This window comes from Alexandromys fortis, unplaced genomic scaffold, assembly GCF_014885135.2.
Source record: "Alexandromys fortis isolate MF-2015 unplaced genomic scaffold, M_Fortis_MF-2015_v1.1 scaffold_26, whole genome shotgun sequence".
Taxonomy (NCBI): Eukaryota; Metazoa; Chordata; class Mammalia; order Rodentia; family Cricetidae; genus Alexandromys; species Alexandromys fortis.
In genome coordinates, this window is record NW_026067894.1 from 1,280,740 (window position 1) to 1,307,688 (window position 26,949).

A 26,949-nucleotide genomic window follows, 5' to 3' on the forward strand; every position below is an offset into this window, starting at 1 on the left:
CCCCTAAAACTAGTTATAGACAATGGTGAGCCTGTGTGTGTGTGTGTGTGTGTGTGTGTGTGTGTTGGGAATCGAACCCTCATCCTCTGCAAGAGAAGGCAGTACTTATCCCATGAGCCATCTCTCTAACCCCAGAAGATCAAGTGTTTTTTGACAGAGGGTCTTAATTTGCAGCTTAGACTATCCAGTAAGTCACTAGACCACTAACACTTCTCCACCATGCAGTTCAGGCTGTCAAAGACCACTTCTGATGGGCCCCAAAAGCTGTAACAGCCACGTACAGTGGCAAAAACCTTCAATCCCAGCACTTGGGAGGCAGAGGCAGGCACATCTCCGAGTTGAGGCCTGGTCTACATAGCGAATTCCAAGACAGCCAGAGCTACATGGTGAGTTGCTGTCTTAAAAAACTCCAAACGGGCTGGAGAGATGGCTCAGTGGTTAAGAGCATTGCCTGCTCTTCCAAAGGTCCTGAGTTCAATTCCCGGCAACCACATGGTGGCTCACAACCATCTGTAATGAGGTCTGGTGCCCTCTTCTGGCCTGCAGGCATGGGCATGCATGCAAACAGATTATTGTATAAATAATAAATATTAAAAAAAAAATTCCAAACAGAAGCTGGACATTGAAGGCACACACCATTAATCCCAACACTCACAAGATAGAGGCACGCAGATCTCAGAGTTTCAGGCTAGCTTGGCCTACAGAGTGATTAAGACAGCCTGGGCTACACAGAGAAACTGTTTTGAAAACAAACAAAAACACACCATCCATCCATCCTCTGAAAACACAAAAAATGGAGGAAGCTCCTCAGTCTCAGGAGGGATCCCTCGGGTCTGGGAACCCTGAGGAGTGGCTAGTGGCCCTCGGACACCAGTGATTGCTTGAGGGACAAGGACAGCCCTGCCTCTCTGACTCTACCAATGAGAAATGTCTGGAAGCCACAGGGGTCAGGATGGTACATGCAGCTCATACACTTGCTTTCTGTGAGCGTGGATGACGGGTCCCAATAGTTGGACAACGTCACTGTGGCCCCACAGGCCTGACACCTCCCACTGTCCTATTCTACTCACGGACGACAAGCAGCCTCACCACCAGCCAGAACAGCTTTAGAACTTAGAAACCAAATGAAACCCTCCTCGTGCCCATTTCCAGGTCTCTCTTGGCTAGTCCAGCTCTTCCCAGACCCCAGGGAGGGCTCACCAGTTCCCCGAAGGTTGGCGACGGACCCCAACTGATGGTGCTCTCATCGGCCGCCACAATGATGCTGCTCTTCCTGCAAACAGGCAGAAGCTGTCACCACCCACCCGAGGCGAGGACATCTTGCAGGCCACCTGTCCCTCTGACTTGTGTCAAGGACACCTCTTAACACAACCACCACCTCAGTAAGGAGTGAGAGGCTCCTCCTGGCCAGGGATGGTCCGCATTCATTAGCAGATCAATACCAGAGCCAGGGCCTCACTGCCCATCTGTCCTGGGAGAGTCCTTTGGGAGAAACACTAAGGTGGGGAACAGGCCACATAAGGACAAAGTGACAGTCCATCCTCAAGAGCAAGTTAACAAGAGGGACACTAGGGCAGGGGTGGAGGACAGACAAAGGGACCAGGGAGCAACAGCTCAGAGCCAAGCTAACCACATACACCAGATTTATCACCTATAAGCACTGGGTAATTCAGCAGGTACCTTCAATGCGAACATCAAATTAAAAGTCGCTTTCCTACCCACTTGCTGTGTTAAGAAAGTAAAACCCTATAGTTTCCAAATTCAGGAAAAACTGCCTTATAAAACTTTCAGAATTACTTTCCATAAAGGAAGGAGCCAACTATCCTAGCCACCAGGCCCTCACTATCCCCTCTCCCAAGTTTTGGGGATTTGGAATTTCCTATCGCCAGCCAAGAAGACCCCAAGTCAGCACTCACAGAAGCCTTCCCAAGGACACGGGCACACAGGGCACCTAACAGTCACAGGAAGAAACAGACACCACGCACCTTTGGCACAGTCACTTACCCACACGCGAGGCTCCGGATCCGCCAGCCACAGAGGTCCTGCACTGCTTTCGGGTACATAGTAGACTCACGGGATGTATTGGTGGCCCCCCAGAAAAACAGGCCACCTAGAAGGAGCAAAGCACATTAGTGTCACAAGGAAGCATCTCAGGATACCAAGGTGATAAACCTGCTTAAATGGACATTGCAGAGATAGAGTCAAGGACAGAATGGCTATGGGCCCTATGGGGGGAACAGCTATCCCAAGGGGGAAAATCTTGCACATGGGACCTGGGAAGACGGGTGGGGGCAAATAGACACCGACCCACTTCACTGACGGCAAAGGAGCAGGTATAGCCAGCGTAGATCTGGGTCGCACCACGCCCTGGAAAGTCAAACAGCTTCACCAGGCGAGGCACCATCTCATCCTTCTGCTCTGCATGGCCCAGCCGGCCGTAGCCACCAAAACCCCAGGAGAAGACTCGCTTCTGTGAGTCCAGGACCAGCTGCAGGGGAGAGGAGACACAGACTGTGACTCGCAGGTCATGGCTTCTGCCCAGAGGACCTGGGATAGCAGCAGATAGCAAAGGAGCAGCCCAGAAACTTCACAGCCTATAAGGCAAGAAGCTGGCTGGCCACACAGACAGCCAGCAGGGGCCAGCACACACTTCCTTTTATAGAGGTATGATTTTCTTTTTTCTTCCCTGAAGCAACACTTGAGCTCCTATTCCAACACTGTCTAAACTACAGACAAAGGAGGGAAAGGCTGCTACCCACCTGCTCTGCGCTTGCCGGCCACAGGTGCACAGATGTGCCAGCTGTTTACCATTTGTCTTTTCTGTCTTTGGGGTTTCACAGCTAAACCCCATGAATGTGCAAACTCAGCATGGATAGAGGATGGACAGTTCAGGGCCAGAGCACTTGCCCAGCATGTGCAAAGCCCTAGGCTCCATACCAAGCACTGCAAAACATATAACATGGGTTGCCCCAAGGTCGAAATTGGCATCCTGGTTCAAGGACTTGCAGGCTCGAGACACATGCGTTCTTCACTGAGCACCACCAAGTCAACAGAGAGTGGCCCTGGGACTCAACTCCGGGATTCCTTTCTGCTGCCAAAGCGGAACACCCAAACCAGACACACCCACTCTCAGCGAAGAGATCGAGAAGGGCTAATGACAGGTGCACGCTGCTCACCCCTCTGGGAGTTTGAGGCCAGCCTGGTCTACAGAGCGAGTCCCAGGCCAGTCAGGGCCACAGAGGGAGACTATCTTAAAAAGAGGATTGGTAAGATGGCCGAGCAGGCGAAAGCACTCGCCATGCAGGACTGCTGACTGGTGTCACTCAGTGTCCTAACTTCCACACACTCCTTCAGCGCCTATGTCCTCACAAAGACGAAGAGCTCAAGGCAGCAAACGCACACAGGCTATCCTCCCAGGGTTGTTCTGCTCAGAGGACCTTTAGGGGACACGCCCTCAATAGTTAACCATTCACACCCTGGTATGAACTCATATTCATAGTGACACAGTACGCGCGCACATGATACACCTGGATGTGCATGTTCAGATGTGTCTGTGGCAATCAGATCACGATGGAAACACCCAGCCTAATGACATGAAGCAGAGTAAGGCAAACACCCAGGACCGGTCTATACGAGCATGGATGGTTTTGGACAGTGAGAAAAAAAGAAAGCTTACTGTGTGGTTAGCACCACAGGCTACATCTCGAACTACCACATTTGGGACAGGCAAGATCTGCCCGTCCTTGGTCTTCTCAATGAAGATGGCCACCCGCCGGGGTACCAGCTCACAGTCATACTCTATCCGCTGTGCCCGGGCGATGAATTTCCCATCTGAGTTGTGTCCTGTGGTAAGCAGAGTCAGCCATCAGCAAGAGCAGAATGCATAGGGCATGGAGGTACACTACTACATTTGTACTGTCACAGGCCCAGGTCCACCCTGCCCGCAGCCCAGCCACTTGGTCATGAGCTTGTGGTAACTTAAAATGCATATAAAACAACAAGGATACCCTATGTAATAGGACCATAATTTAGGACAAACCCTACATACACTCTAGGAGGAAAGGGAAAATGTGTTTCCTCCTGTGGCTGAGGTCACAACAGTAGGCAGCTCTCATTGTAAAGCCAATCAATCTACCAAGCACCTGGAGTTGGGAGTTCTGAGGACATCCAGAAGGGAAAGGGTGAGCACAATCGCTCACAAAATTCTCCATTTCTCTCTACAAATGAGTAATTTAAACATACTGCAAAGGACATATAAACCTGAAATTCACAAACCACCTGCAAGAAGTCATGAGGGCCTGGGTCGGCATTAGCTTCATTGGTGAAGGGCCTGCTCCAGCCCAGCACTGAATTCCCATGTCTGTGGCCCTAGGACCCAACATTTTCTGGCTTCGTGCATTGATGATATATCCCAGCACTTAAGAGATGGAGGCAGGAACCAGGAGGTAAAAGCCATCCTTAGCTACACAGGGAATTTCAAGCCAGCCTGGGCTACATTGAGTCTATTTCAAAAACGAACAGATAAGGCAGCGTGGCCCACACCTTTAATCCCAGCACTCAGAAGCAAACTGATCTGAGTTTGAAGCCTGTCTAGTCTACACAGCAAATTCTAGGCTAGCCAAAGAAACAGTGAGAACCGATCTCAAAAAAACAAAACAAAACAAAAAAAACAACACCCAACAACAACAACAAAGTAAATAAATAAAACCACCAAATAAACAGAACAAGTCACAAGGGGCCAACCTGGGCCCACTAGCCAAGACCCTGGTTGCTTACAGTCCAGAATGTTCTCTGCCCCACTTCCCAGAAGTGCTGTGACAATGTGTGCTGCATCCACCTGGCAAGGACTGACTCATGGGTGAAGTGCTGTCATGGCAGGACACTGGCTGTCCCCAGTAGGCTGTGGTTCTGCTCATCAGACCTTTACAGGCAGGGATGTGTGGGTGCTGCACTACGAAAACAGCCCTGGACTACAACCTAACTGAGCACATCAGGGTGCTGGGCTTGGCTTAGGTGTTGTCAAGGCCTGCCTTCTGTGTGCAGTTCAGATCACCCTCACACACCACTGCGAGGTCCCAGGCACTGAAAAGCCTAAAGCTACCAGGAACCTTGCCATCTTCCCAACAAGTTCTCTACTACTGACCAGGGCTCCAAGCAGTGTCCGCCCAAGTGTTAACTACACCCAGACTGTCCCAGAGAGCAGCAGGCAGGCCCCGCCACTGTTTTTCTTCCACCTCCTTAAAGACATTGTGATCAGCACCTGGCTGCTGTCACAGTGCAGGGACGCTACCTTCTCCTCTGGGAGGAATTCAATGTCCTTCACCCAGGCACTGCAACAGAACCCCTTCTGAAATCACATTTGGATTCTAAAGGCAATGTCTACCCCGAGACAGGAGCAGAGTTGGGAGACTGGGCTTTCACTACGCAGCCCTGGCTGGAACCCAGGTAAACCACGCCACCCTCAAAGCTGCTGCGATCCTCCCGCACTGCTCTCAGCTGCTAGGACCGCAGGTGTGCTGGCACAGCTGGCTCTGAGCAGGAACACGCTTCACAGTGAACTGCTGAGTTCAGAACGAGAGGCTCTGCACACCAGGTGAAGCGAGGTTCCTAGCTGCACACAGCGCCTAACTGTCCCTTCCAGAACCACCACCCTTATTGCAAAGATCAAGCTGCTGAAGGGAAACAGGCTGGTTTCATCAAAATGCTTGCCTAAAGGTGGCAGGCAAGCTGCACACGTAGCAGGAAGCACAGAAACACACTTCCTGTGTTGGGCCTGGGGTGGCGGGAGGCCTGCCTGTGGCTATGGAAACCGTTTATCCAACAAGCCCTGAGAACTCCCTGGCAACCAGCACGGATGTGCGTAAGGGGCTGGTCGAACTTCTTATTCACTTCTGACTTGAGGTATATTTAGTTTCCCAGAGTCACTGTTCCCTGTAGTCTACGGCCAGTGCAATCTCTGCTGCTATTTATACTCTCCCATCTGCGCACTTCTAATGACGCTGGGACCCAGCAACCCAGATCCGGGGCTGCTGCAGGCTGTTCAGACACCAGCAGGGGGCGCCCACACCTCGCCTCCTGCTCAGGACTGGAGAAGGCACCAAAAGAGCTGCCTCGGGAATCAGAGAAAGGAAAATGGAGACCTTGCAAAATTCGGGCGGCAAGCTTTGCCGGCTCTGAGGACAGTTTGCTGACCTCCTCTCATCTGCTCTGTGCCTGTATAACGTCCACTGCGGTGAGGGATGAAATGCAGACATGTCAGCTGCTTATTCAGTCAAGATTCTCAGAACCTCACCCTTATGTAATTCTCTCACTCATAAAGGCTGAGAGTGGCTCGGCTTTTGTCCTTTCTGTCTGAGATTCTCATACTAATGGATTTCCAAACCAAAACAAAAGCTTTTTGCCAGACGCAATCCTGATGTTTTCACTGAGGTAGAGCATCTTGACCCCTGTAACCTGTGAGTTAACAGCAAGCTGGCCCGCAGAGCATGAGATGCACTTAGCAGGAGCAGATACTGTCTGGATCAATTACCCACACTTGTAACACATGTGCGCAGCCCCACACTGCCTCCTGGCTCTACGCTTAGTTAGATTACAGAGCTTTTAAGAAATAGACTTCCATACCCAGCTGGCCATATTCAGGGCACCCAAAGGAATAGAGGTTGCCTTTACAGTCCATCAGCATGCTGAATTCAGCCCCGCAGGCCATCTTGGTAATTGGCTGCCCGTTGTACATGATCTGAAAGGAAAAAGCCAACTTTCAGCTCCTTGTTATCTCTTCCTTATTCCACCCTGGTGCGAAGCAGAGGGCTTACCACAGGGGTGGATTCTATGGCTCCATGGCCACCACTTGAACACCTGTTAGCACAAAGCTGACCACCCCCCACCCTCCCAGGACAGCAGAGGCTGAGAACATGGCTTCATACTCTGGAGTCTCCTAGCAGCAACCCCCACCCCGCCCCGCCCCGCACCATCTGGCACAAGCACAGGGACCAGAGCTGGAGGCAGCAAAGTCCTGCAGTGACCCCAAAAGCTGACTCCTGGTGCTAACACTGCTATAAGCCTCAAACAAGGAAGTAACAACCAGGGCTTCTGTAAGTGATAGGCTGGTCCCACCACACAGGGACAGAAACCTGGCAAAGGCCCTGACAGAAGTAACAAGCATTTAACCCTTGATGGTGTGGGCGAACATGGCGCCCAGGCTCATCCCATCCTTACCCATTCTAACTATCCAATTCCACTCTGTAACTCATAGCTAACAAAATAGGAGTCCTTCATTATCCCTCAAACCCTACATGCATAGCCATGAGGTTCCCCCCACATGCACCCCTGAGCCATTGGCAGTCGGCACCGTTTTCCAGAGTTTGGAAGCCCCCTGCAGAAACCCTCACTCCATTCTGAGGTCAAAACTCGCTATCTGCCGGATGGTAGTGAGTACCTTTAATGGTAGCACTTAGAGGCAGAGGAAGGTTGTGTGGGTTTGAGGTTAGCCTATTCTACAGAGTGGGTTCCAGGACAGCTGGACCTACACAGAGAAACCTTGGAGGTATGGGGCAAGGGTCACAAACAACAAAACCAGGGTGTCTGCAGGCGAGGAAACCCTTGCATCCCACGGCAGGGCTGACCTAACATCCTCTCCATCACCTGTTCACAAACCTAAACTGCCCCAAGTCCACAACCTTGCTGGTACCTGAGCAGGGCTCGGGACAGCATCTGTCTGGTTCCCAAGGCCCAGTTGTCCCATCTTATTTTCTCCAAAGGCAAACACGGAGCCAGTGTCTGGAAGGAGAGAAAAACATGACAGAACAGGATGTAAGGGATCAACACTTTCAAATGGATTTGGATCAGTGTTAGGAAACAGCTCACCCTGTAGTGATATTTTGTTTGTGATCTAACAAATAAAGCGTACCTGATCAGAGTGCAGAGCTACGCCACTAGTTAGCCACAGAGGCCAGATTGTGGTGGCACACACCTTTAGTCTCAGTACTTGGGAGTCACACGCCTTTAATCCCAGCACTAGGGAAGTAGAGACTGGCAGAAGGAAACATGAGCTCAGATGCAGTCTGAGGATTTGTAGAGATAGGATCGCCCTTCGGTCTGAACACTGGCAGACATAATGGCTCTCTAATGGCTGGCTGCTCTGCTTCTCTGATCTTCAGTATTAGCCCCCATAGCTGACTCAGTTTTATTAAGAATAACCAGAATTCATGCTACATCACCAGAGAGAGTTGTGTGTGTGGCCATCTGTCCCAAGGATGGCAAGGGTACAAAACAGAGCTGAGTACTGCCACAAACAGGACCTGGTCTGGGCAGCCAGGGGCCACCACAGGGACTCACAGCCTTCAGGAAGACACCCACCAAACTGGGGCATCACCACCCTTTTGACACTGGCCCAGACTCATTCAACAACTTCACCTACTCCAGAGAATACATCTTTGTAGCCTTTGCCTCAGCTTGAGCAAAGAGCGCCACCTTCTTACCTGTCAGCGCCAGGGTGTGGTTGCGCCCACAGGCTGCCAGCACGATGGCCTCGTGACTGAGTGCCTCAATGAGTCTAGGGGCTTCAACCCTCTTGGTATCACCGTGGCCCAGCTGCCCCTTTTCATTCCGACCTGTGAGGAAATCATGGCTGGCTAGGTCAGCAATGCAAGGACAAGCTAAGGCAGCACCCACTCCATGCCCCAAAACAAACCTTCAGCAAATCCCCGAGAGAAGGATGAGCCTGGCTACTCTACCCAGTGAAAAGCCCCCCCCCCCCCCGCAAAATATCCCAACAGGAAGTAGACAGCTATGGGACCATCCTTCTTGGGGAATATTATTTTCAGATGTATGACTTTTGTTTATGATGAATTTGTTAACTCTGTGACGCTGTTACTGTGCCTGTCTAAAACACCTGACTCTATAAAATAGAGATGAACGGCCGGCCAAAAGCGAGGCAGGAGGTAGGGCCGGCAAGCAGAAAGTATAACTGGAAAGAGAACAAGGAGCAACTGGAGAACAAGGAGAGGACATCAGGGGCCAGCCACCCAGCAAGCCACAGAGGAAGAAAAAAGCCCAGAGGCAAAAGGCAATTAAGATAATGTAAGAAAAGCTAGCAAGAAACAAGCCAAGCTAAAGCCGGGCATTCATAAGTAATAAGCCTGTGTGTGTGTGATTTATTTTAGGAGCTGGGTGGCAGACCCCCTCAAAAAGCCAAAAGAGAAAAACATCACAGAACACAATCCCAATGGCCCCCAGTCCCTGTTACCCCAGGAAATGCTTGGTGTGGCCTGAATGCTCCACAGGCATCAAGCTTTAGGAACCCCATGCCCACTTGCCTTGCCAAGGCAGCCGGGAATCCTGTCCCCTCCTCCTCATAGGGGGTCTAATTCCCACTGCTGATCTTCATTTCTCATGTCCATCCCCACCCTGTTATAAGATCCAAGCCCTGAGGCTGGAGAGATGGTTCAGTGGTTAAGAACACTGGCTGCTCTTCCAAAGGACAGGAAGGAGTTCAATTCCCAGCACCCACAGGGCAGCGTCCAACTATCTGCAACTCCAGCTCCAAGGGATCTGACACCCTCATGTCATACAGACATGCATGAAGGCAAAGTCCCAATGTACACTAAATAAATCTTTAACAACAAAAAAGCCCAAGCCCTGAGTCCCTCATGACAAGGGTCACCTTCATCAGGTCAGCTGTGCTGTACCCAAGGGCGTGTGAAAGCAAGCAGGGGACCAATCCCTGTGGAAGCTTTAGCAATGCACAGCTCCTCAGGGAGCCCTGATTCAGCTGAGGACCGGCAATGGGTGGGTTCCAGGGACAGCTGGAAGCCCTGAAATCCCACCCAGGTTCTAACACAGATCCAAAACAAAACCGAGTAACCCCAGGACCATCTCTCTCAGAGATGCACTCAGCAGAAGGCCACGGGCAGGATGGGGTTCCCACTATATCTTCCCCACTGGTGAGCGTCCCCTTCTGGTTAGTTCAGTCATGAGACAGGTGAGTGAACTGAGGGAGCCACAGCAGACTGCAGGAGGCAGGCAGACAGGGGACCAGCCTCCCTCATAGGGGGACCCCTCCCAGCAGATGGACATCAATTAAAGGGCTAGTTTCAGGGTCCAGTGCTGGGCAAGCACTAACTTCAAGAGGAGCCTGCCACACCTAAGTCCAGTGGCAGGCAGGCTGGATGTCACTCAGAGGCCTGGCACAGAGTAGCAGCCTCTCCTTCCTGCTTGGGATGCCTCTGGCGCCCTTCCCCTCCCCCAAATGTCTCACAGTGGTCTCATGACGTCCTGCAGGTCTCTACAACCCTGCTGCTGTTCTAGGGAGCTCCCCCCACTCTTACTTTGGAGGAAGCACTCACTCCTGGCACAGAGTCTGCCCTGAGGTGCAATTGAGAACCCGAGTAGTGGTGAGACCGGCATGGAGATCAAAGGGTAGTGCTGAAGCCGGGGAGCTGACCTAAAAGGCCTTGGCGGGTACTGAGGACACAGCAGCAGGGGATGCGGGAGGGGCCCTAGACCAACCCAGAGAAAACAAAAATTGGGGCAGATGCTGGTGTGCCACCCAGAGCCTGGGAGGATAAATTTGGGCCACACACACTTGTTAGATTTTTTTTCAACAGAATTATAAAATTAGCAAAGTGCAGAGAAGACGGCAGATGTTAATATATTTGGACTCTGGTACAGCAGCTCATGAAATCACCAAAAAATGGCTCAAACAGACCAAAATAAAAACGTCATATGGATTAGAAGCCAGCCAAAGGCTAGAAACAAACGAGAGAAGCCAACTCCCCCAGCTGCATGAGCCCTGTGGCTTGGATGACGCGAGCCTTGTGCAATACCTCCCTCTGGCCCACCTGGAAAAAATGATAGCTGGGAACCACAACACAGCCTGGCAGGAGGGAGGCAAGGGAAATGTGGGCAAAGGCCCTAAATCAGACTTGAGGCCAGGAGCCCCAAGGGCTCAGCCACAGGGGCCTTGTAACAAGATGTGGCAGCTACAAAAGCTGGGGGCGGCATTTGGACTGTGGGGACACAGGCCTCGTGTCCCATGGTGCCTTAAGCAGGACAAGGGCCGAGTGCAGGGACAATAGGCCAGAACAGATGGCTGGTCAGAAAGATCATACTTGTCAAGTTCAGAAAAACGTTCTTCAAGAAGGATTCAAAGAACAGGAAGATGGCTCAGCAGATAAGAGGAACTGGCTGCACAAGCCTGGAGACTTGGGTTCAATTCCCAGAACTCACAGAAATGTGGAAGACAAGAACTGACTCCCAAGTTGTCCTCGGCTCTCCACATGTGCAAACATGCAGATGCACGTGTGTGCGCGCACGCACACACACACACACACACACACACACACACACACACACACACACGGGCGGGGAGGGGGGGTGGAAACAGCCATGGATCCAGATGAAGACAGAACCTCTTCCAGGTGACTCTAAGTCACACTTGAGAGTATGTGTGTAGCCCACACCCAATACTTACCCCAGCTCCACAGCTTCCCTTCTGTGGTGATGAGGAGGCTGTGGGCAGCACATGAACCCGAAACCACGGTCCGCACCCGGACTCCCGACAGGCACCCATACCTATGGGGCCCCCACAAATTCTGACCAAGGTTGCGATAAGCAGCTGCAAAGGGAAGAACACAAACTAAACCCCTGCAGAGCACAACTGGACAGGTGAGGACACCCCAACATTAGCACCAGGGGTTGGAAAAACCAAGCCTGCCTGGGGTCACTGGCCGGTCACCTCTACAGTGATGGCACCAACACCTCTCCTCTGACCCACAGCTGCTGGGTCCCAACCCTACTACAGGGCAGGGTGGCTTTCTTGCACCCTACCTGGAGTGACACACGCTCATCACTGGGTGCTCCCATCTACCCTCCTACCTGCACCTCAGCCTTCCCACAGCCAAAAGGCAGGTCTTTCTCAGCAGGGTTTGGTGTCCCCATCACCCTTAGACCTACTTGCTTCCTTGGATGGAGGGCCTATCACCATCCACTCAGCTTACCCACACCCAGGAACCTCAGCTTGTCACCTGACTTGCCCAGCAAGTCATTTCCTCTACACATCCTCCCACGGCCCCTACTAGCCCTTCAGACTTTCCAGAAAACCCACATCTGACTTTGCACTGTACCCCTTATTTAACCTGTACCCCACTCTAAGCATCCCACCTATAACTGCTTCTGTGACAGGGAGCAGGGACCAGGCCATAGACCTGCCCTTGCCACTCTACTTCTCAAAGCAGGGGAGTGACTTTCTTTTACCTCCAGGACAATGGTGGCTATCTTGAGAAACTAGCCACAGTTCAGGTGACTCAGACGTGGACTGGCTAGCAAGTCAGGGCCTTCCACTGGTCACCCATGAACTGCAACAGTACCAGGTTCTAGAGGGGGTCAGAGTGCAGCAGAGAATGGCCAGGCTCTTAACTAGCTGGCTCTCCAGCATCCCACCAATGCCTCTTTCCCTGAAGAGGGTGCCATCAACTGCCACAAGAACATCAGGCCATCTCCCCGTTCCAGGGACTCCCACCCCCTATTTCAGTCGAGAGAAGCCCAAGTCAAAGTCAGCTGGCAGTGGTCTCAGCTTCAGAGCCAGGCTGGTAGGCATTTATCCCTCGGTCGGTTTCCAGACCCCCAGGACCTGGTCCTTACCACAGGCTATAGCAAAGACCATGATGCTGCCACACAAACCAGGCCACATTAAAGGTAGGGAGTTGCAAAGATCCAAGAGACAGGGTAGGTAGGTATGTGTTCCTCCTCTACCTACAAGCTGGTGAGAAGCAAACCTTGCCTAACAGCTCTAGGCAAAGTTACGGACAGCCCAGACATACCTAAATGACTTCAGAGACAGCAAAGCCAGGAAGAGCAAGTGAAGATGGGGGCAGGAGGCTCCCTGGGATGGGTAGGTTGGCAAGACTCCCAAGACTAGCCCAGGGTGCTCTGGACTTGTGGCACACAGAGGGCATGGGAGGGAGAGTCAGATAAAGGTACCTCTACCATATCTACAGGGCAATAGACACACTGGCGAGCAGGAACCCTGTGTGCCCTAGCTGCAATGGCCACTCTGTTCACTCATGAGGACTGGTAGGCGCCCAAGGCTGTGCTGCAGGATGGGATCTTCCACAAGAAGGAGCGGCAGCAGGTCAGCTCCATCTACACCATGCAGGGCACCCTATCATCTTCCTGAGGCAGGATGATGGCAAAGGCTCTAGGTTTGGGCGCTAGGGTGTGCCGGTGTTCAAATATTTGTTCACGGACAAAGCAATGCTGGGAAGCACTTTGGGCATGTTTCCAAATGAAATCAAGAGCCATCAAATGTGGCGCTGTGCCAGCCAGCCCTCTTCTGAGAGGCCCTTCAGGAAGGGACCCATCTACAGGCAGCAGGTCACAGGAAGACAGCAGGCCTGCACCCATTCTCTCTCCACAGCTTACTAGTTCCACTGAGGTGTTCTAACAAGCCAGTGAGTAGCCCGGACATCTGTCTGAGGCCTCATTGCTCCCCGAACAGGGCCAGCCTCTTCCTTGTAATGAAAGGCAATCTCAAGGACTCAAGGGGCCCCGAGTGATCTGAGTGTTTTAAACACAGGACTGTGAAGGGACAAGCCTGAGACCAGAGTCAGCTCAAACGCAGCCCCCTCACCTCAGCAGAGAGGCTTTGTGGCCTCAAGCCATTTGCTTGGCTTCTCTGAACAAGCCCACAAACACAGAGAATACCTACCTGGTGGGCAGGTACTAGCATTCCTCTGGCCCCCTGGGTTATAAGAAGCAGTCAGTCATCTTTCAGACAGTTTCTCATACCTTGCTGCTTAGGCACTTCCTTCCGTCCAATCAAGTCCCAGTTTGTTGCCCCAAAAATCAAAAGCTGCCCTTTGCATTTAGACCCTTCGAGTTTCTAGAGAGAGAGAGAGAGAGAAGGCCAAGAATTAGCTTGTTAAGACTGCTTGCGGCTGGCACTCACAGCTGTCCTAGGAAATAGAAGACACAAGGTCTCTCTCTACAGCCTCAGCCGTGTGGGTTGCAAATGTGCACGCAGCACTGCACCTGGCTTGAAAAAAAATTCTTGGCTGGTGCTTTCATACTGGCACAGATCCTATTCAATAAGCCCCTCATCTATGTGCTCCAAGGTAGGCAACCCCAAGCCCATCCCCAGAAGTCTCGAGACTGAGCTCAACACTAATGCTGAACCAAAGGAGAGCTCTGCTCTCCCCTTCAGAAGCCCGAGAGGCCAGTTACATATCCCACACTCTAAGCATCATGGTGTCTGACAGCCTTCACACTTCAAGCCCCACATGTCTTCCGCATGGTCACCATGCCATCAGTTCCATGTTTTTAACAGGGAAGAAGGAGGAATGACAGCTGGGTACCTATCTTCATCTGGGAGATGGAAAGGGTAAAGACAAGGCTCAGCTTTGGTGGGGCCGGAGGGTCTGATGCAGAGGGGCCTTTCATGGATCATTCAATGCTGTCCACAGTGGGGACAGGACCAGTGGTTAAAGGGGGACTTTGTCACTGGGACGTCCAGACAAGAGCATGACTCCTCGCCCCCTCCACATGTAGAGATGGGATTTTGCTCTGCAATTCTGATTGCCTCTCAATCTCAGTGGTCCTCCTGCCTCAGCCTCCCCGCACCAGAGTACAGGTATGCGGCACTGCACCTGTCCAGCCATCTTAAAACACAGAAACCCACAGCTGGGCTATTGAGCCCCACCGCCCATAGAGCTCACACTTTAAGGCCACTACACAATTATGGGCTGTGCCCATAAAATCATTAGTACTCTCTCTTTGCCTTCAGGTCGAATACATTTAATTCTTTCCTTTCGAAATTACTTGTAGGCTGCTGAGCTGGCTCCATCGTGCAAACCCAATGAACTGAGTTCAAATCCTCAGGAGCCATGGCCTCTGTGTGCTCATACTCACACACACACACAATAAATAAAATGGATGTCTTTGAGGAAAATGCACTTTTGCTTTGCTTGAGACAAAGGCTCACTATGTAGCCCAGGCTGGCCTTCATTTATATAATCCTCCTGCATTAGCCTTCCAAATGCTGGGATTTTTTTTAAAGGTTTTTTTTTAATATTTATTTATTTATTATGTATACAATATTCTGTTTGTGTGTCTGTCTGCAGGCCAGAAGAGGGCACCAGACCTAATTACAGATGGTTGTGAGCCACCATATGGTTGCTGGGAATTGAACTCAGGACCTTTGGAAGAGCAGGCAATGCTCTTAACCACTGAGCCGTCTCTCCAGCCCCCAAATGCTGGGATTATACCCAGTTTCCAAACACACTTTGCAGGGGCAGAGAAATGGCTCAATAATTAAGAGCATTTACTGCTTGATGGAGGAAGGTCATTGAATAATAAAGAAACTGGCTTGGCCCATTTTATTGGTTAGAACATAGGTGGGTGGAGGAAACAGAACAGAATGCTGGCAGGAAGAGGAAGTGAGCTCAGAGACGCGATAGCTCTGCTCTCTGAGGCACAGGCGATGAAGCTCCAACCCAGGATGGACATAGGCTAGAATCTTCCTGGTAAGTGCACCTTGGGGTGCTACATACCTTATTAGAAATGGGCTAGTCCAGGTGCGAGAGTTAGCCGAGAAGAGGCTAGATAGAAATGGGCCAAGCAGTGTTAAAATGAATAGTTTGTGTGTTGTTATTTTGGGGCATAAGCCATGAGGGCAGCCGGGGTGCTGGGGACGCAGCCCCGCCGCTCCAATTTCAACACTTATAGAGGACTCGGACATGCCCACACAGTTTTGTGTTCCTAGTACCCAGATCAGATAGAGTGGCTCAGAACTCTATAATTCTAGTTCCAGGGGATCTGACACCCTTTGACCTGAGGGCATCTGTGCACACATGGTATAAACAGGCACACACACACAAACCGAAATAAAATTAGTACAGAAAGAAAAAGAGAAAAGGAATTCTTTGTAAAGTATATTGTAAGCTCAGTGGAAAATGTCTAGCCTGGGAAAATCCTTGGACTCCATCCCCATTACAATAAGCAAATACAAAATAAATAAAAGCAATTAAATAAATAAAAAATAATAAAATAAATAAAAGCAATTAAATAAAGTCAGTTGTTAGGCTCAATCTATGTACCTACCCCTATACTCCTCCATCCTTAAGAAAGAGACCCTTGTGGAGGCCTGGAGCAAACCAGAACTGAGCAGCAGCTGCAGCTCCCAAACCTCCAAGCCCACAGTGGCCCCAGATCAGCTGTCCTGGACAACACCCTCCACAGTCTCCATTTTATTGGGGGGGGGGGGAATCTGACGTCCCAGGCATTCCCAGTATTATGGTCCAGGAGGCAGATGGCAGGGACCAAGCTTCAAGACTGACTCTCCGCCGCAGGCCCAGGCCTCACAGGACTGGAGTGGCCTCCCTGTTCAATTATTCAGGAGTGTGGAGTGCGGGGCAGCCTTGCAGCAGCAGACTCAAGTTACCGAAGAGAGCCTACTTTCCCTTCCTCTCTCCTTTGTTGAACGGCAGGTGTGGCTGGAAGTCTACAAGCCTCAGCCCATAGCACCGGGCCCTCTGTAAGGCCATCACTTACTGTGTATGCTCGACCACTCTTCAGTTCAGGACTTTGAAGGGACCCAGCAATAGATGGGCAAGGTCTCAAACCCAGCAGGACTCCAGGCCAGACAGCACCGCACTAGCAGCTCAGCACTCGGAGAGGTAATCACACAGCAAAGCTTCTTGAGTGCTGCGGCCACCCCCAAGCCGAGCTCTACCAGTCCAAAGGGCTGGCGGCCAGTGTCTACTGCCTGGGGTTCCTGAAGCTTTCATGCCAGCTAGTATGTACAGGAAAGCCCTGTCTGTGGGCAACCTTGCCTGGATGCCCATTAAAAACACGAACTGTTACACTGGCTCCAGTTTCACATCATGGCCCGTGTTCTCACAGAAGATGAGTGATTGCATTCACTGCCAATACCTACACACTCTTTACTAGTAACCCAACAGTTCATCTCTACAGCCTATGTCTTCCCTCCTTCTTAGGGAATAAGTGCTATTAGAATGCCCTTTCAAGCAAAGCCCCCAGCAAAAAAAGCAAAAAAAAAAAAAAAAAAAAAAAAAAAAAAAAAAAAAAAAAAAAAAAAAAAAAAACCAAAAAACCCTCAATCACAGAACTGCAACAACCTATCCCATAAGCCTGTTGGCATATCCAGGGGACCGGGGTGAGCAAATGGATTTGGGAGGGCTTGGGGGCTCAGTGGAAGAGCATGTGCTTAGCCCTGGACTCAGTCCCAAGCACTGGAGGGAAGGAGGCAGGGAGGAAAAGACAGGAAGAAAGAACAAGCCCATGGTTTCCCTGCTCTGCAAAGGCTAGCCCAGCCTACACTGTACCTGAAGGCATGCAGGCAAACAAAGGCAGAGTCCAGAATGGGGTAACTCCATCTCACCTAGCTACCTATCTCCCCATGACTGGTCACAAGACTGACCTGGGCCCAAATGAGTGGCTAAGACAGAAAATGCACTGAGTATCTTTAATCAACAAACTGGGAGTACTTGGCCACAGCAGTTTCTGAATTGTTGCCCAAGTACACTTCGCAAGGCTGAGAGTCAACCTCTTCACATGGCCATTCAGGAGACGGATGCCCTGGGACGAGGATCACAGAGCTGGTAACAACAGTCCCTGAGGGCTTCCAACCCTCCCACTTCAGGCTTGGTATTCAGCTATGTTCACTATGAATGGACAATGTGTCTCAGGGTCCATGAAACCTTAGCAACCCATTAAAAAACCCACAGACCAGGCGGTAGTGACACACTCCTTTAATCCCACCTCTTGGGAGGCAGAGGCAGGTGGCTCTCCAGGCTTAAAGCTAGCCTGGTCTACAGATCGAGTTCCAGGACAGTCAGGGCTGTCTATATATATATAGAGAAACCCTGCCTCAAAAAACAAAACAACCAAACAACCACTCAGAGCAGGACCACCTGTGCCACTCACCAGTTTCTGAGGATTCAAGCAAGACTACCGGGAACGATGAATCAGCCTCTTCCTTGAAAGACAAAATACACATCCTACACAGCTACCTGTGAGCCTCCAATCCATGACTAACATGGGACAAGACCAAGTCGCTAACTTAGGACAAGATTCAAGTTTTCTACAAACTGACAAGTCTCCTGTCTTTCCTAGCACACGCCCCTCAACAATGCAAGCATGTGGCTCATCTTCCCAAGCCCAATACACCTGCAAGCTCAGGATAAGGGAAGGCGAAGGCCAGAGGCTCATACACTGGCAGAGGAGCCTCCTTCCAGCAACCCACAGGAAAGAGGCTGGTGTCTGTTCAGTGAAGTAACTTCTGAAAGATCAAGAAACTTTAGCCTACCACAGAGAACAGTCCCTGATCTGCCTAGCAGAGAAAGACCACACTGGGCAGTCTGCTGGCCTAGGCCTGTGGGAAAGAATGCAAGGCTGTGCTCTTGACCTTGATAAACCCAAGAAACTTGCCAGATGCAACAGTGTATCTCTTCTGAATCCTCACAGGCCTCTGCCTTCACCCATCCTCTATGGCCCTGTACTCACTCACCAGTGTGAGGATCCTCAAGAGGCCCTGCTTTAAGGTGGCAGACACAGCTTTTAAGTTCCTGTTTCTATACATATACGGGAAGTTAGCTGTACACATAAAACAAGCACAAACTGCAGGGGGCTGTTTCCCTCAGAGATGGCATGTCCCAGAAGGACACAAAGTGCCAACTGCAATCCGGGGTTGGAGGAGGCAGAGACAGATCTCCGAGTCCCTGCTACACGCCTCCTTCTTCCACTCCTCATGCAATCCACTCCCACGCCGTGGGTTAAGATATCCTTCCAGACTATAAACTCGCTGCTCTTGCAGTGGACTAGAGCAGTACAGCTGTTAGCTCAGACACAGATAATCCAATTCTACGTGACTTTCCCAAGCTCGTGAAAAACCCCACACAACAGAGGCAGGACCCCATCATGCCTCCCCCCCGCCCCCCGGTTTTTCGAGATAGGCCTAACTTCTTAATCCTGTCCAAACTCTCTGAGGGGGGGGGGGAGTAGGAGACCAATTGGAGAGTTCCTCTTTTAATAGGCGGGCTGAGACCATCGCGCTATCTGGTTGCTTCACACAGGGTTCCCCTGCATGCCTAGCCAGGCCCTTCCTTCCACTTCAGGGCTGTTTGTGAAGCACGTTCACGGGCGCGATCTGCGATGGTTAAGGGCTCTCTACGATCCCGTCTAGTGTGCCTGGATGGCTGTGAAGCGTCCAGGTCCCTTTAACCCTTGTCACCTCTCCAGGGCACCCTCCGAAGCAAGGGTGACTCTCTCCGAGGCTCAAGCCCCATCTCTTTCTTAGAGTTAACATGAGAATGTGGTTTCTTGCCGGGATGGAGAGAAGTGTACCAAAGAAAACTAGCACACAAAGTTCTAGGAGGGACGCTGCGGACCCTGGGCCCGGCTCGTACCGGTCCTGGCGAGGCTTTTCCCGCAAGCAGCAAGTTAGATGGCCGAGACTAGAGTGCCCGGGCGGGCCGACCCCACCGGCCCCACGCCGCGGCCACCCGAGGCAAACAAAGCCCAGCGCCGCTCTGCGGGGGGTCGCGGGTGGGAGGAGGCGAGCCCCCGGGCGGGGAGGTCCTCCGAGGAGCATGCGCGCTCACACCCGCGCGGGCCCCCACCATGCCCCGCGCGCACCGGCCGGCCGACCGCGCCGAGTACCCAGGGAGCATGCGCGCCGCGCGCCAGGCCCCGCCCCCCCGGGGCGCCCGAGCCGCAGCGGCGGGAACCTCAAAGCCCCGGCGCGAGCCGGCAGCTCCCGGCGGGTTGCACCCCTCCCCGAGGAAAAGACGCGGAGGGGGGAGTAGAGCGAGGGGGGGGGAGGACGCACCCGCGGCAGAGCGACAGCCCCCGCGTGGCGACGCACGTCCCGCTCCCTCGGCCCGGGACCAGCTCCCCCGAGTTCCCCGCGCGGCGTGGGGGGAGGGGTGGGGCGTGACCCCCGCGGCGCCCCTCCCCCCAACCGCCAACCGCCCGCGCCCCCGCCCCACTCACGACGCGCTCCTTCGTGTGCTCGGGCTCGGTGATAACCGCGGCCGCGCCGCCCGCTTTGCCCGCCGCCGCCGGCCTGGCCGCGCGCTTGCCGCCGCCGGGGGCTCCGTCCAGCTCCGGGCCGTCCTCGTCGCCGCTGCTGCCGCCGCCGCTGCTACTGCTGCAGCGCTCGGGCCGCTCGCGCTTCCTGCCCGCGGGGCCGCCGCGCCTCCGAGGCCCCGCGCGCGCCGTGCCGTTGCCCGAACTCGGCTCCTCCCAGGCCGCCCCCTTCTTCCTGGGCATGGTCGCGGGCTGCGGAGACACGGGAGCACAATGCACACGGGCTGGCGGCGGGGCGGGGGAGGGGAGCGCGGCGCGGCGTGGGCCGCCCCACCTGCTGCTCCCTCGCCCCTCCCCACGCCGCGCGCCACGCGGGGACCCCCCCGTCGCCCCAGCCCGGCCCCAAGCACCTGCGAGCACGCGCGGAAAGAGGAACTTTCGTGGGCCCCCTGCCCGGCCCCCGCTGCCCCGCACTCGCCCCGTCTGCTTTTTTTTTTTTATTGATTTTGAACAATGGGATCTCTGTCTGTCTCCGATTAAACCACGTGGATCCGCCTTCCTTCCCCTTCTTATTCATTCCGTTCCCCAACCCCCCCCTTCCCCAGCGTTGTTTTTTTTTTTAAACCTTTCTCGTTGGGGGGGGGGGGGAGGAGGGAAAAAAAGGGGGAAAAAAAACTTTCCCAGACCCTGCAAACTGGTCCCTGACGGTTTCCAGCCCCTACCTGGTTGGAGTGATGAGAAAAGGGAGGGGGAGCGATTGAAAAGACGGGTCGACGGCTTCTTCTCTCCCCGACCGGGACGAGGGCTCCAGCCCACTCACCAGATACACTTAAAATGTAAATACGAGCTTCCAGAACAAATGCTACAACACAAAACAGAAACACATGTGCGGCCGGGCGGCAAGCGAGCGCGCGCGCGGCGGGCGGCGAGTGGCCCCGGGCGCGCGCGCCCCCTACCGGCCGGAGGACCCCGACGGCCGGGCCACCCACCGGAGCCTGCGTCCCGGGCACCCGGCGCCACGCCGCCAGCCCCGTTGGGCCTGCAGCTGTGCGCTCCGCACGCCCTTCCACGCAGCGCGGCCTGCGCGTCACAGGCGTCTATGGGGCTCCAGAGAGTGTCAGATTCTCTTGTTTTTTCCTCTGAGCGTCTAGACAGGTCACCTGAGGACACTCGCTGGAAAATAGTTGCTTTGCTCACGCAGCAGCCAACGAGGGACGTGCCCTAATTGAGTGATTGGAATGAAAGATGAATACAATTTGAATAACTTTCTCCTGTGCAGGCTAGATTTTATTTGCCGTGAACGTGTCCCCAGGATGCAGCCGGGTGCTGTAACATGGTCAAGTTACATAAAGGTTTGATATACTAAGAAAGTAGTCATTAGCGGGGGGTGGGGGGGGAAGGCATAGGTGGACTTGAAACTTCTGGTGAAAAGTTTTTCTTTTCTGTTACCATATTTACTGCGCCCCCAGGACAAGCAAGACAAGATGCAAGGGAGCTAGATGCTGAAAGTACAGACGAACAAGATCTCTGCCCTATTGGAAGGCGGAGTACGGAGAAAGCTTAAGAAATAATTGAAAGCGTGGTACTTACCCCATTCCAGGATTAGGGAAGGCGTTTCCTGGGCAAGCTGGGTTGAGCAATTTAAAGAATCCGACCTGCCAGGAAAAGCATTTTCCCAGCCCCATAGAATAGTGCAGGGTTCCCCGGAAGGGAAGTGGCCAGAGGTGCTGGGGTGAGTGAGATTACAGTGGCAAGGCTGAGAAGTCGACCGGCGCCGGCTCGTAAAACCGGGCAAGCAACGTACAGGATTGTCGACTGGACAAAGATCGACTTGGCTGGTGCCAGGGGGAGGCTTGCATCTCAGTGTCACTTTCTCTTCTACCAAAGGTTTCTTCCGTTTTCTTTAGGGTTTTGTTTTGTCTCAGGCAGACCAGGATGGCTGAACCCACCGTGTAGCCCAAGCCGGATTGAACTTGATCCTCTCTCCTCCCCCTCTCAAGTGCCCGAGTTGACTACTGTGAAAGTTTCTTTTTTTTCTTTTCTTTCTTTTTTTTTTTTTTTGGCAACTTTTTTGGTTGACTAGAGAGTTCTAGGGTCTTTGCGGTTCATTCTTTTATTATATCGAGAAGTGGGGGTTCACTCTGAAAGCAGAGACTCCAAGAGAACCAAACCTAAGTTATTTGATAAAGTCACAAGTCTGTGTGCCCCAAGAGCCGGAAGCACTTATGTAAAACAGCTCCGAAGATGAGCATCAACTGGTACATTTTGGAGATATTCAGGTCAATACCACATAGGAGCACCGTTTGAAAGCCTCTATAGGCCAGGCATCCGAAAAGATTGAAGAGATTAAACCTTGAGGCTTTGATATAAAACATTAGAACCAACCAGAAAAGAATTCTGCCTTAAGTGTGCAGTCAGATCCCGGTTTCAGGAAACGGCATGCCAGAGCTTGTCGGGGGAGGCGGCTGGTTGGGCGTTTATCTTCCCGACAACACCCTGTGTGGCCAATTAGAAACGCTGAGGGCGCCTTTAAAAGGCTTTCAGGCAGCGAATGTCTCTTTCTTTCTCCGGCCCCATTATACTGCTTTCTGTCGGCGTAAAAGGCACATGCGTCAGAACCGCTGATGCAACCCGACGCTAATATCACGTTGCATCATCTGACCCAAGGTGTGGTGCTTCCAAAACTGGTTTTTCCAGAGGCCGCGCTGGAGAAGCTGCGCAGTTGGGGGATAACACCCACAAACTGGCCCACCTTGGGGAGTGATAAAAGTGTTTTCTGCCGCTACATGCCTCAGTTCTCCACTATTTCAGACCCAGGGAAAGCCCGAGTGACTCCTGGCTGAGATGGGGTGCAGGCGCATACGCTCATCAGCGAGGCACGTCGGCAGCTCAGCTTATGTAACCAGTGTGACAGAGTGAGGTGCACCTACAAGGCAAGCTGGGAGTGCTCCTTCCAACTCCCACTTAAGCTTGGGAATTTTACTTCATTTTAGTTGAGCAACTACTCAGGGACAGAAGAAAGGGGTGAAGATGAGAAAGGAGAGGAGGCACTGAGACTTCTGGGCCCTTCTCTCTGGGCACAGGTGACTGGTCTCCGTTTGTACGTGCAAATATGGGTGATCTTGCTGTTAGCTCTTTCTGCTACTCCTTAATGAAGGTTGGACTCAGCGACTGCCAGAGTCCTTCCCAGAGGGGCGATTCCATCCAGCTGGACCGCAGAAATCTCCCCTTAGTCCAAAGAGTCTCTGGTCCCATTTATATAAAAATGAAGCCAGCTCCTGCTGGTGGAGATGGTTTTGTTTTTAGACCAGGTCTCCTGTACTACAGGCTGGCCTTGAGCTAAAAATGTAGCCAAGAATGACCTTCAACTTTTGATTCACCCGCCTCACTTCTGGAGTGTTGAGATTACAGGCATGGACCACCACAGTCCATTTATATGATGCCCGGAATTGAATCGGCTTCATACATGCTATGCAAACACTCTACCAATCCTTGCCCCCAGCTCCAGATGGAAGTGAATTCTGATGGTCTGGGTATGTGCAATTGGACCACAATAGGATGACATCCAATCTGTCTGTGCTGTTGAACATGGAAGGAGGGAAACTACCAAACCCTTGAATAGGGGAGGTCCATGATGCAAATGTCCTACAGCGTAAACACTGGATTTGTTTGTTTCATTTGGGATTTTGTTTTGTTTTGTTTTCCTTTGTTCTTTAAACAATGTTTCACCGAGTAGCTCGTGCTGGCCTTGAACTGGTATCCTGTGGCCTCACTTCCGTCCTGGGCTTGTACCACCATACCCAACTCACACTACACTTGAAGACAAAAACGATCCATGACAGAGTTCATGAACTGTTTTATTATATTAGTGTGGGCTTGATGATATATAGCTATGTAGTCCCACTTGGGAAACTGAGGCAAGGGGGAATCATAAGTTTTAAACTGCTGGGCTGTGGTGGTGTGTGCCTGTGATTTGAGAGACAGAGACAGGCAGATCTCAGTGAGCTTGAGGCCAGCCTGTTCTAAATTGCGAGTTCCAGGACAGCCAGGACTGTTACACATAGAAACCCTGTCTCAAAACAACAACAACAAAAGTTTGAAACTAGCTTGGGCAATATATAGAGACCTCCCATAAAAAAGCAAATAGATGGGTGCAGTGGTGGTACTCACCTTTAATTTTAGCATTTGGGAGGCAGAGACAGGCAGATCTCTGTGGGTTCAAGGCCAGCCTAGTCTACAGAACAAGTTCCAGGACTGGCTTCATAGCTACAGGAAAACCCTGTCTCAAAAAATAAATAATTAAAAATAAATCTGCAACACTAACAACCAACAACAGCAACAAGAATAGGGCAGGCACGATGGCTCAACAGGTGAAGTAAAGGCTCCCGGCATCCAGCAGTGCAAGCATGATGACCTGATTCCTGACCCTTGGAACCAGCATGCAACCCGTGGTATGTATAATCAGTGACACTGTACATGCACCCACAATGATACATTTTTTAAATGTAAAGTCAAATAAATATTTAAAATAACATCGATTTCTCTTTGAAATGATAACATCTTGCCTCTCTAGGATTAATATACCAAAATTATATTTTTTCTTGGTTTCTTTCTCTTTTTTTTTTCTTGAGATAGTGTTTCTATGTAGCCCTGGCTGTCCTGGAACTTTCTCTGTAGACCAGGCTCACCTCGAACTCAGGTCTGCCTGCCATAGCCTATGAGTGCTGGGGTTAAAGACATGTGCCACTAGGCTTTTTCTCTCTTTTGCAGGGAGGTGTGCCAAGGGTTTCCTGTGGAGGTCAGAGAACAACTTTCAGGGTGCAGGAGTTGGGTCCTCCCGGGGACAGACCTTAGGTCTTCAGCCATTTTATTCCCGTTGAGCTGCACTGCAAGCATGACCGGAAAGCCAGTAGATGAATGGAAAAAATGAAATAAAATGAGGAGCCAGAGGCTGGAGAGATGGCTCAGTGGTTAAAAGCACAAGCTGCTCTTCCAGAGGTCCTGAGTTCAATTCCCAGCAACCACATGATGGCTAACAACCATTCGTAATGAGATAAAGTGCTCTCTTCTGGCCCGCAAGCATACATGCAGGCAGAACACTGTATGCATAAAAAAATTAAAAAACAAGAGCTCCATTACAAAATAAATAAAATAAAAATAAAGACATTCTTTGGACTAATAACGGAGATTTTTATTGTAGATATAAAGAGAAAGCAGGCAGAGGAAAGAGTCCAGGCTGAGCAAGGTCTGTGGACTGAACCCAACCATGGGAGGAGAGGGCCCAGAGAACAAGAGACCAAGAAGCGGTCAAGAGGTAAGAGGGCTAAAATAGCGCCACGCGAAGCCAGAATGGCTGGATTATATAGGGAAGAACAGGTGGGAGAAGGGCAGGCCCAGCCCAGTCCCTGAGCTGGAGAATTTAGGATAGGGGTGGGATGTGTTAGCCAGGGAGACTCTGTAACAGGTAGGAACTGAGGAATGCTGGGAGAACCTGGCGACCAGGTCCGTTTTAATGTGTTATTAGGCGTCTCAGCAGCTTGTCTGAGCTTTGAGGCCAAACACTGTCTTTGTGAGCGCAACTGGAAAATGAGTTGGTTGCTCTGGAGTCAACTCTTCCTGTTTTCGGTCTGTTTTCCTGTTAGTAAAATGGCAACGTTGATCTGGGGTTCCTTCTGAATTTATTATTTCCTCACACCCAGACCTGTAGGTAGATCTAATAATTAAGAGCTTTCCTGAGAAGAAAAGGTCTTGGTCTAGGGACTGGAGAGATTGCTCAGCACTTAAGACCACGGATGGCTGGCTCTTCTAGAGGACTTGGGTTCCATCCCATCACCCACATAGTGGCCCACAGTTGTCTGTAACTCCAGTTCCAGGTGATTCAACCTCCTTTTTTGGCCTCCTTGAGCACCGGAAATGCATGCCAGAGGGTGCACAGGCATACACACAGGCAAAACACACACATAAAAATAATTTAATTAAAAAGAAAAAAACTGTTCTATTTCTGATAGTGAGTCACGGAATTTTAGAATCCAAAAGGTCCCTAAATGTTACAGCTGGCCCTCTGAGTCCCCAGCCTGGCAGCTATCCTGGGATCAGTCTGTGGTTTTTCTGGCCACTATCTTGTGAGCAGCCAGGGCAGCTGGCATGGAGGTCTACATTTGCTTGCTGACCTAAATAACGTCCAGAAGAGGAATGGAAGTTCAGAGACGCTCGTAGGATTGCACAGCTGGCTGGTAAGACAAGTAGGACAAATGGATTGTCTCAGCCCCGGTCAGGAAGCTGTGATACGACCCTGGGACCAGCAGCATCAGCATCCCTCGGGAGTTTCTTAGAAACTAACTTACTAAAACAGAAACTGCAGGGGCGGGAGAGATGGCACAGCAGTTAAAGCCAGCATTGCTCTTCTCGGTACCCACATGGTGGCTGCCCCATGCACATGGTGCACTTACATACAAGGCGGCAAAATTCCCACGCACGCAAACTAATGTTAAGTTATATTATTATTTACTATATGCTATATTTTCTTTGCTTCATTTTTTATTTACATTCATTTATTTTTTATTTTATTTATTTCTAGACAGGATCTCACTACACATCCTTGGCTAGCCTGGGACTCCTTTTGTAGACCAGGTTGGCCTCGAACTCACAGAGATCTGCCTGCCTCTGCCTCCTGAATGTTAGGATTAAAAGAGTGTGCTACCATACCTGACTGTTATGATTATAATTATGGTTTTATCCAGGTGTCATGGCATACTCCTTTACTCCCCAGCACTCAGGAGGCAGAGGCAGGCTGTTCTCTGTGAGTTCCAGGGCAGCCTGGTCTACAAAGTGAGTTCTGGGACAGCCAGAGCTGTTGCACAGAGAAAGCCGGTCTCAGAAATCCAAAAGCAAGTAAGTAAATAAATT

General features: G+C 51.6%; 1 protein-coding gene across 1 annotated transcript in view; it reads right to left on the reverse strand.

Annotated features, from left to right (window-relative positions):
* Positions 1-22,070, reverse strand: part of Rcc2 (regulator of chromosome condensation 2) — a 25,210-nt gene extending 3,140 nt beyond the window's left edge. The window contains exons 1-12 of the mRNA XM_050152372.1: positions 21,634-22,070; positions 20,766-20,905; positions 20,008-20,295; positions 13,786-13,879; positions 11,471-11,614; positions 8,478-8,609; positions 7,688-7,776; positions 6,622-6,736; positions 3,677-3,843; positions 2,308-2,488; positions 2,005-2,110; positions 1,122-1,273 (exon numbers count right to left, since the gene is read on the reverse strand). Coding sequence (XP_050008329.1) covers positions 1,122-1,273; positions 2,005-2,110; positions 2,308-2,488; positions 3,677-3,843; positions 6,622-6,736; positions 7,688-7,776; positions 8,478-8,609; positions 11,471-11,614; positions 13,786-13,879; positions 20,008-20,286 — 1,459 coding nt within the window. The 5' untranslated portion in view covers positions 20,287-20,295; positions 20,766-20,905; positions 21,634-22,070. The remainder of the gene's footprint in view (positions 1-1,121; positions 1,274-2,004; positions 2,111-2,307; positions 2,489-3,676; positions 3,844-6,621; positions 6,737-7,687; positions 7,777-8,477; positions 8,610-11,470; positions 11,615-13,785; positions 13,880-20,007; positions 20,296-20,765; positions 20,906-21,633) is intronic.
* Between the last annotated feature and the right edge of the window lie 4,879 nt (positions 22,071-26,949).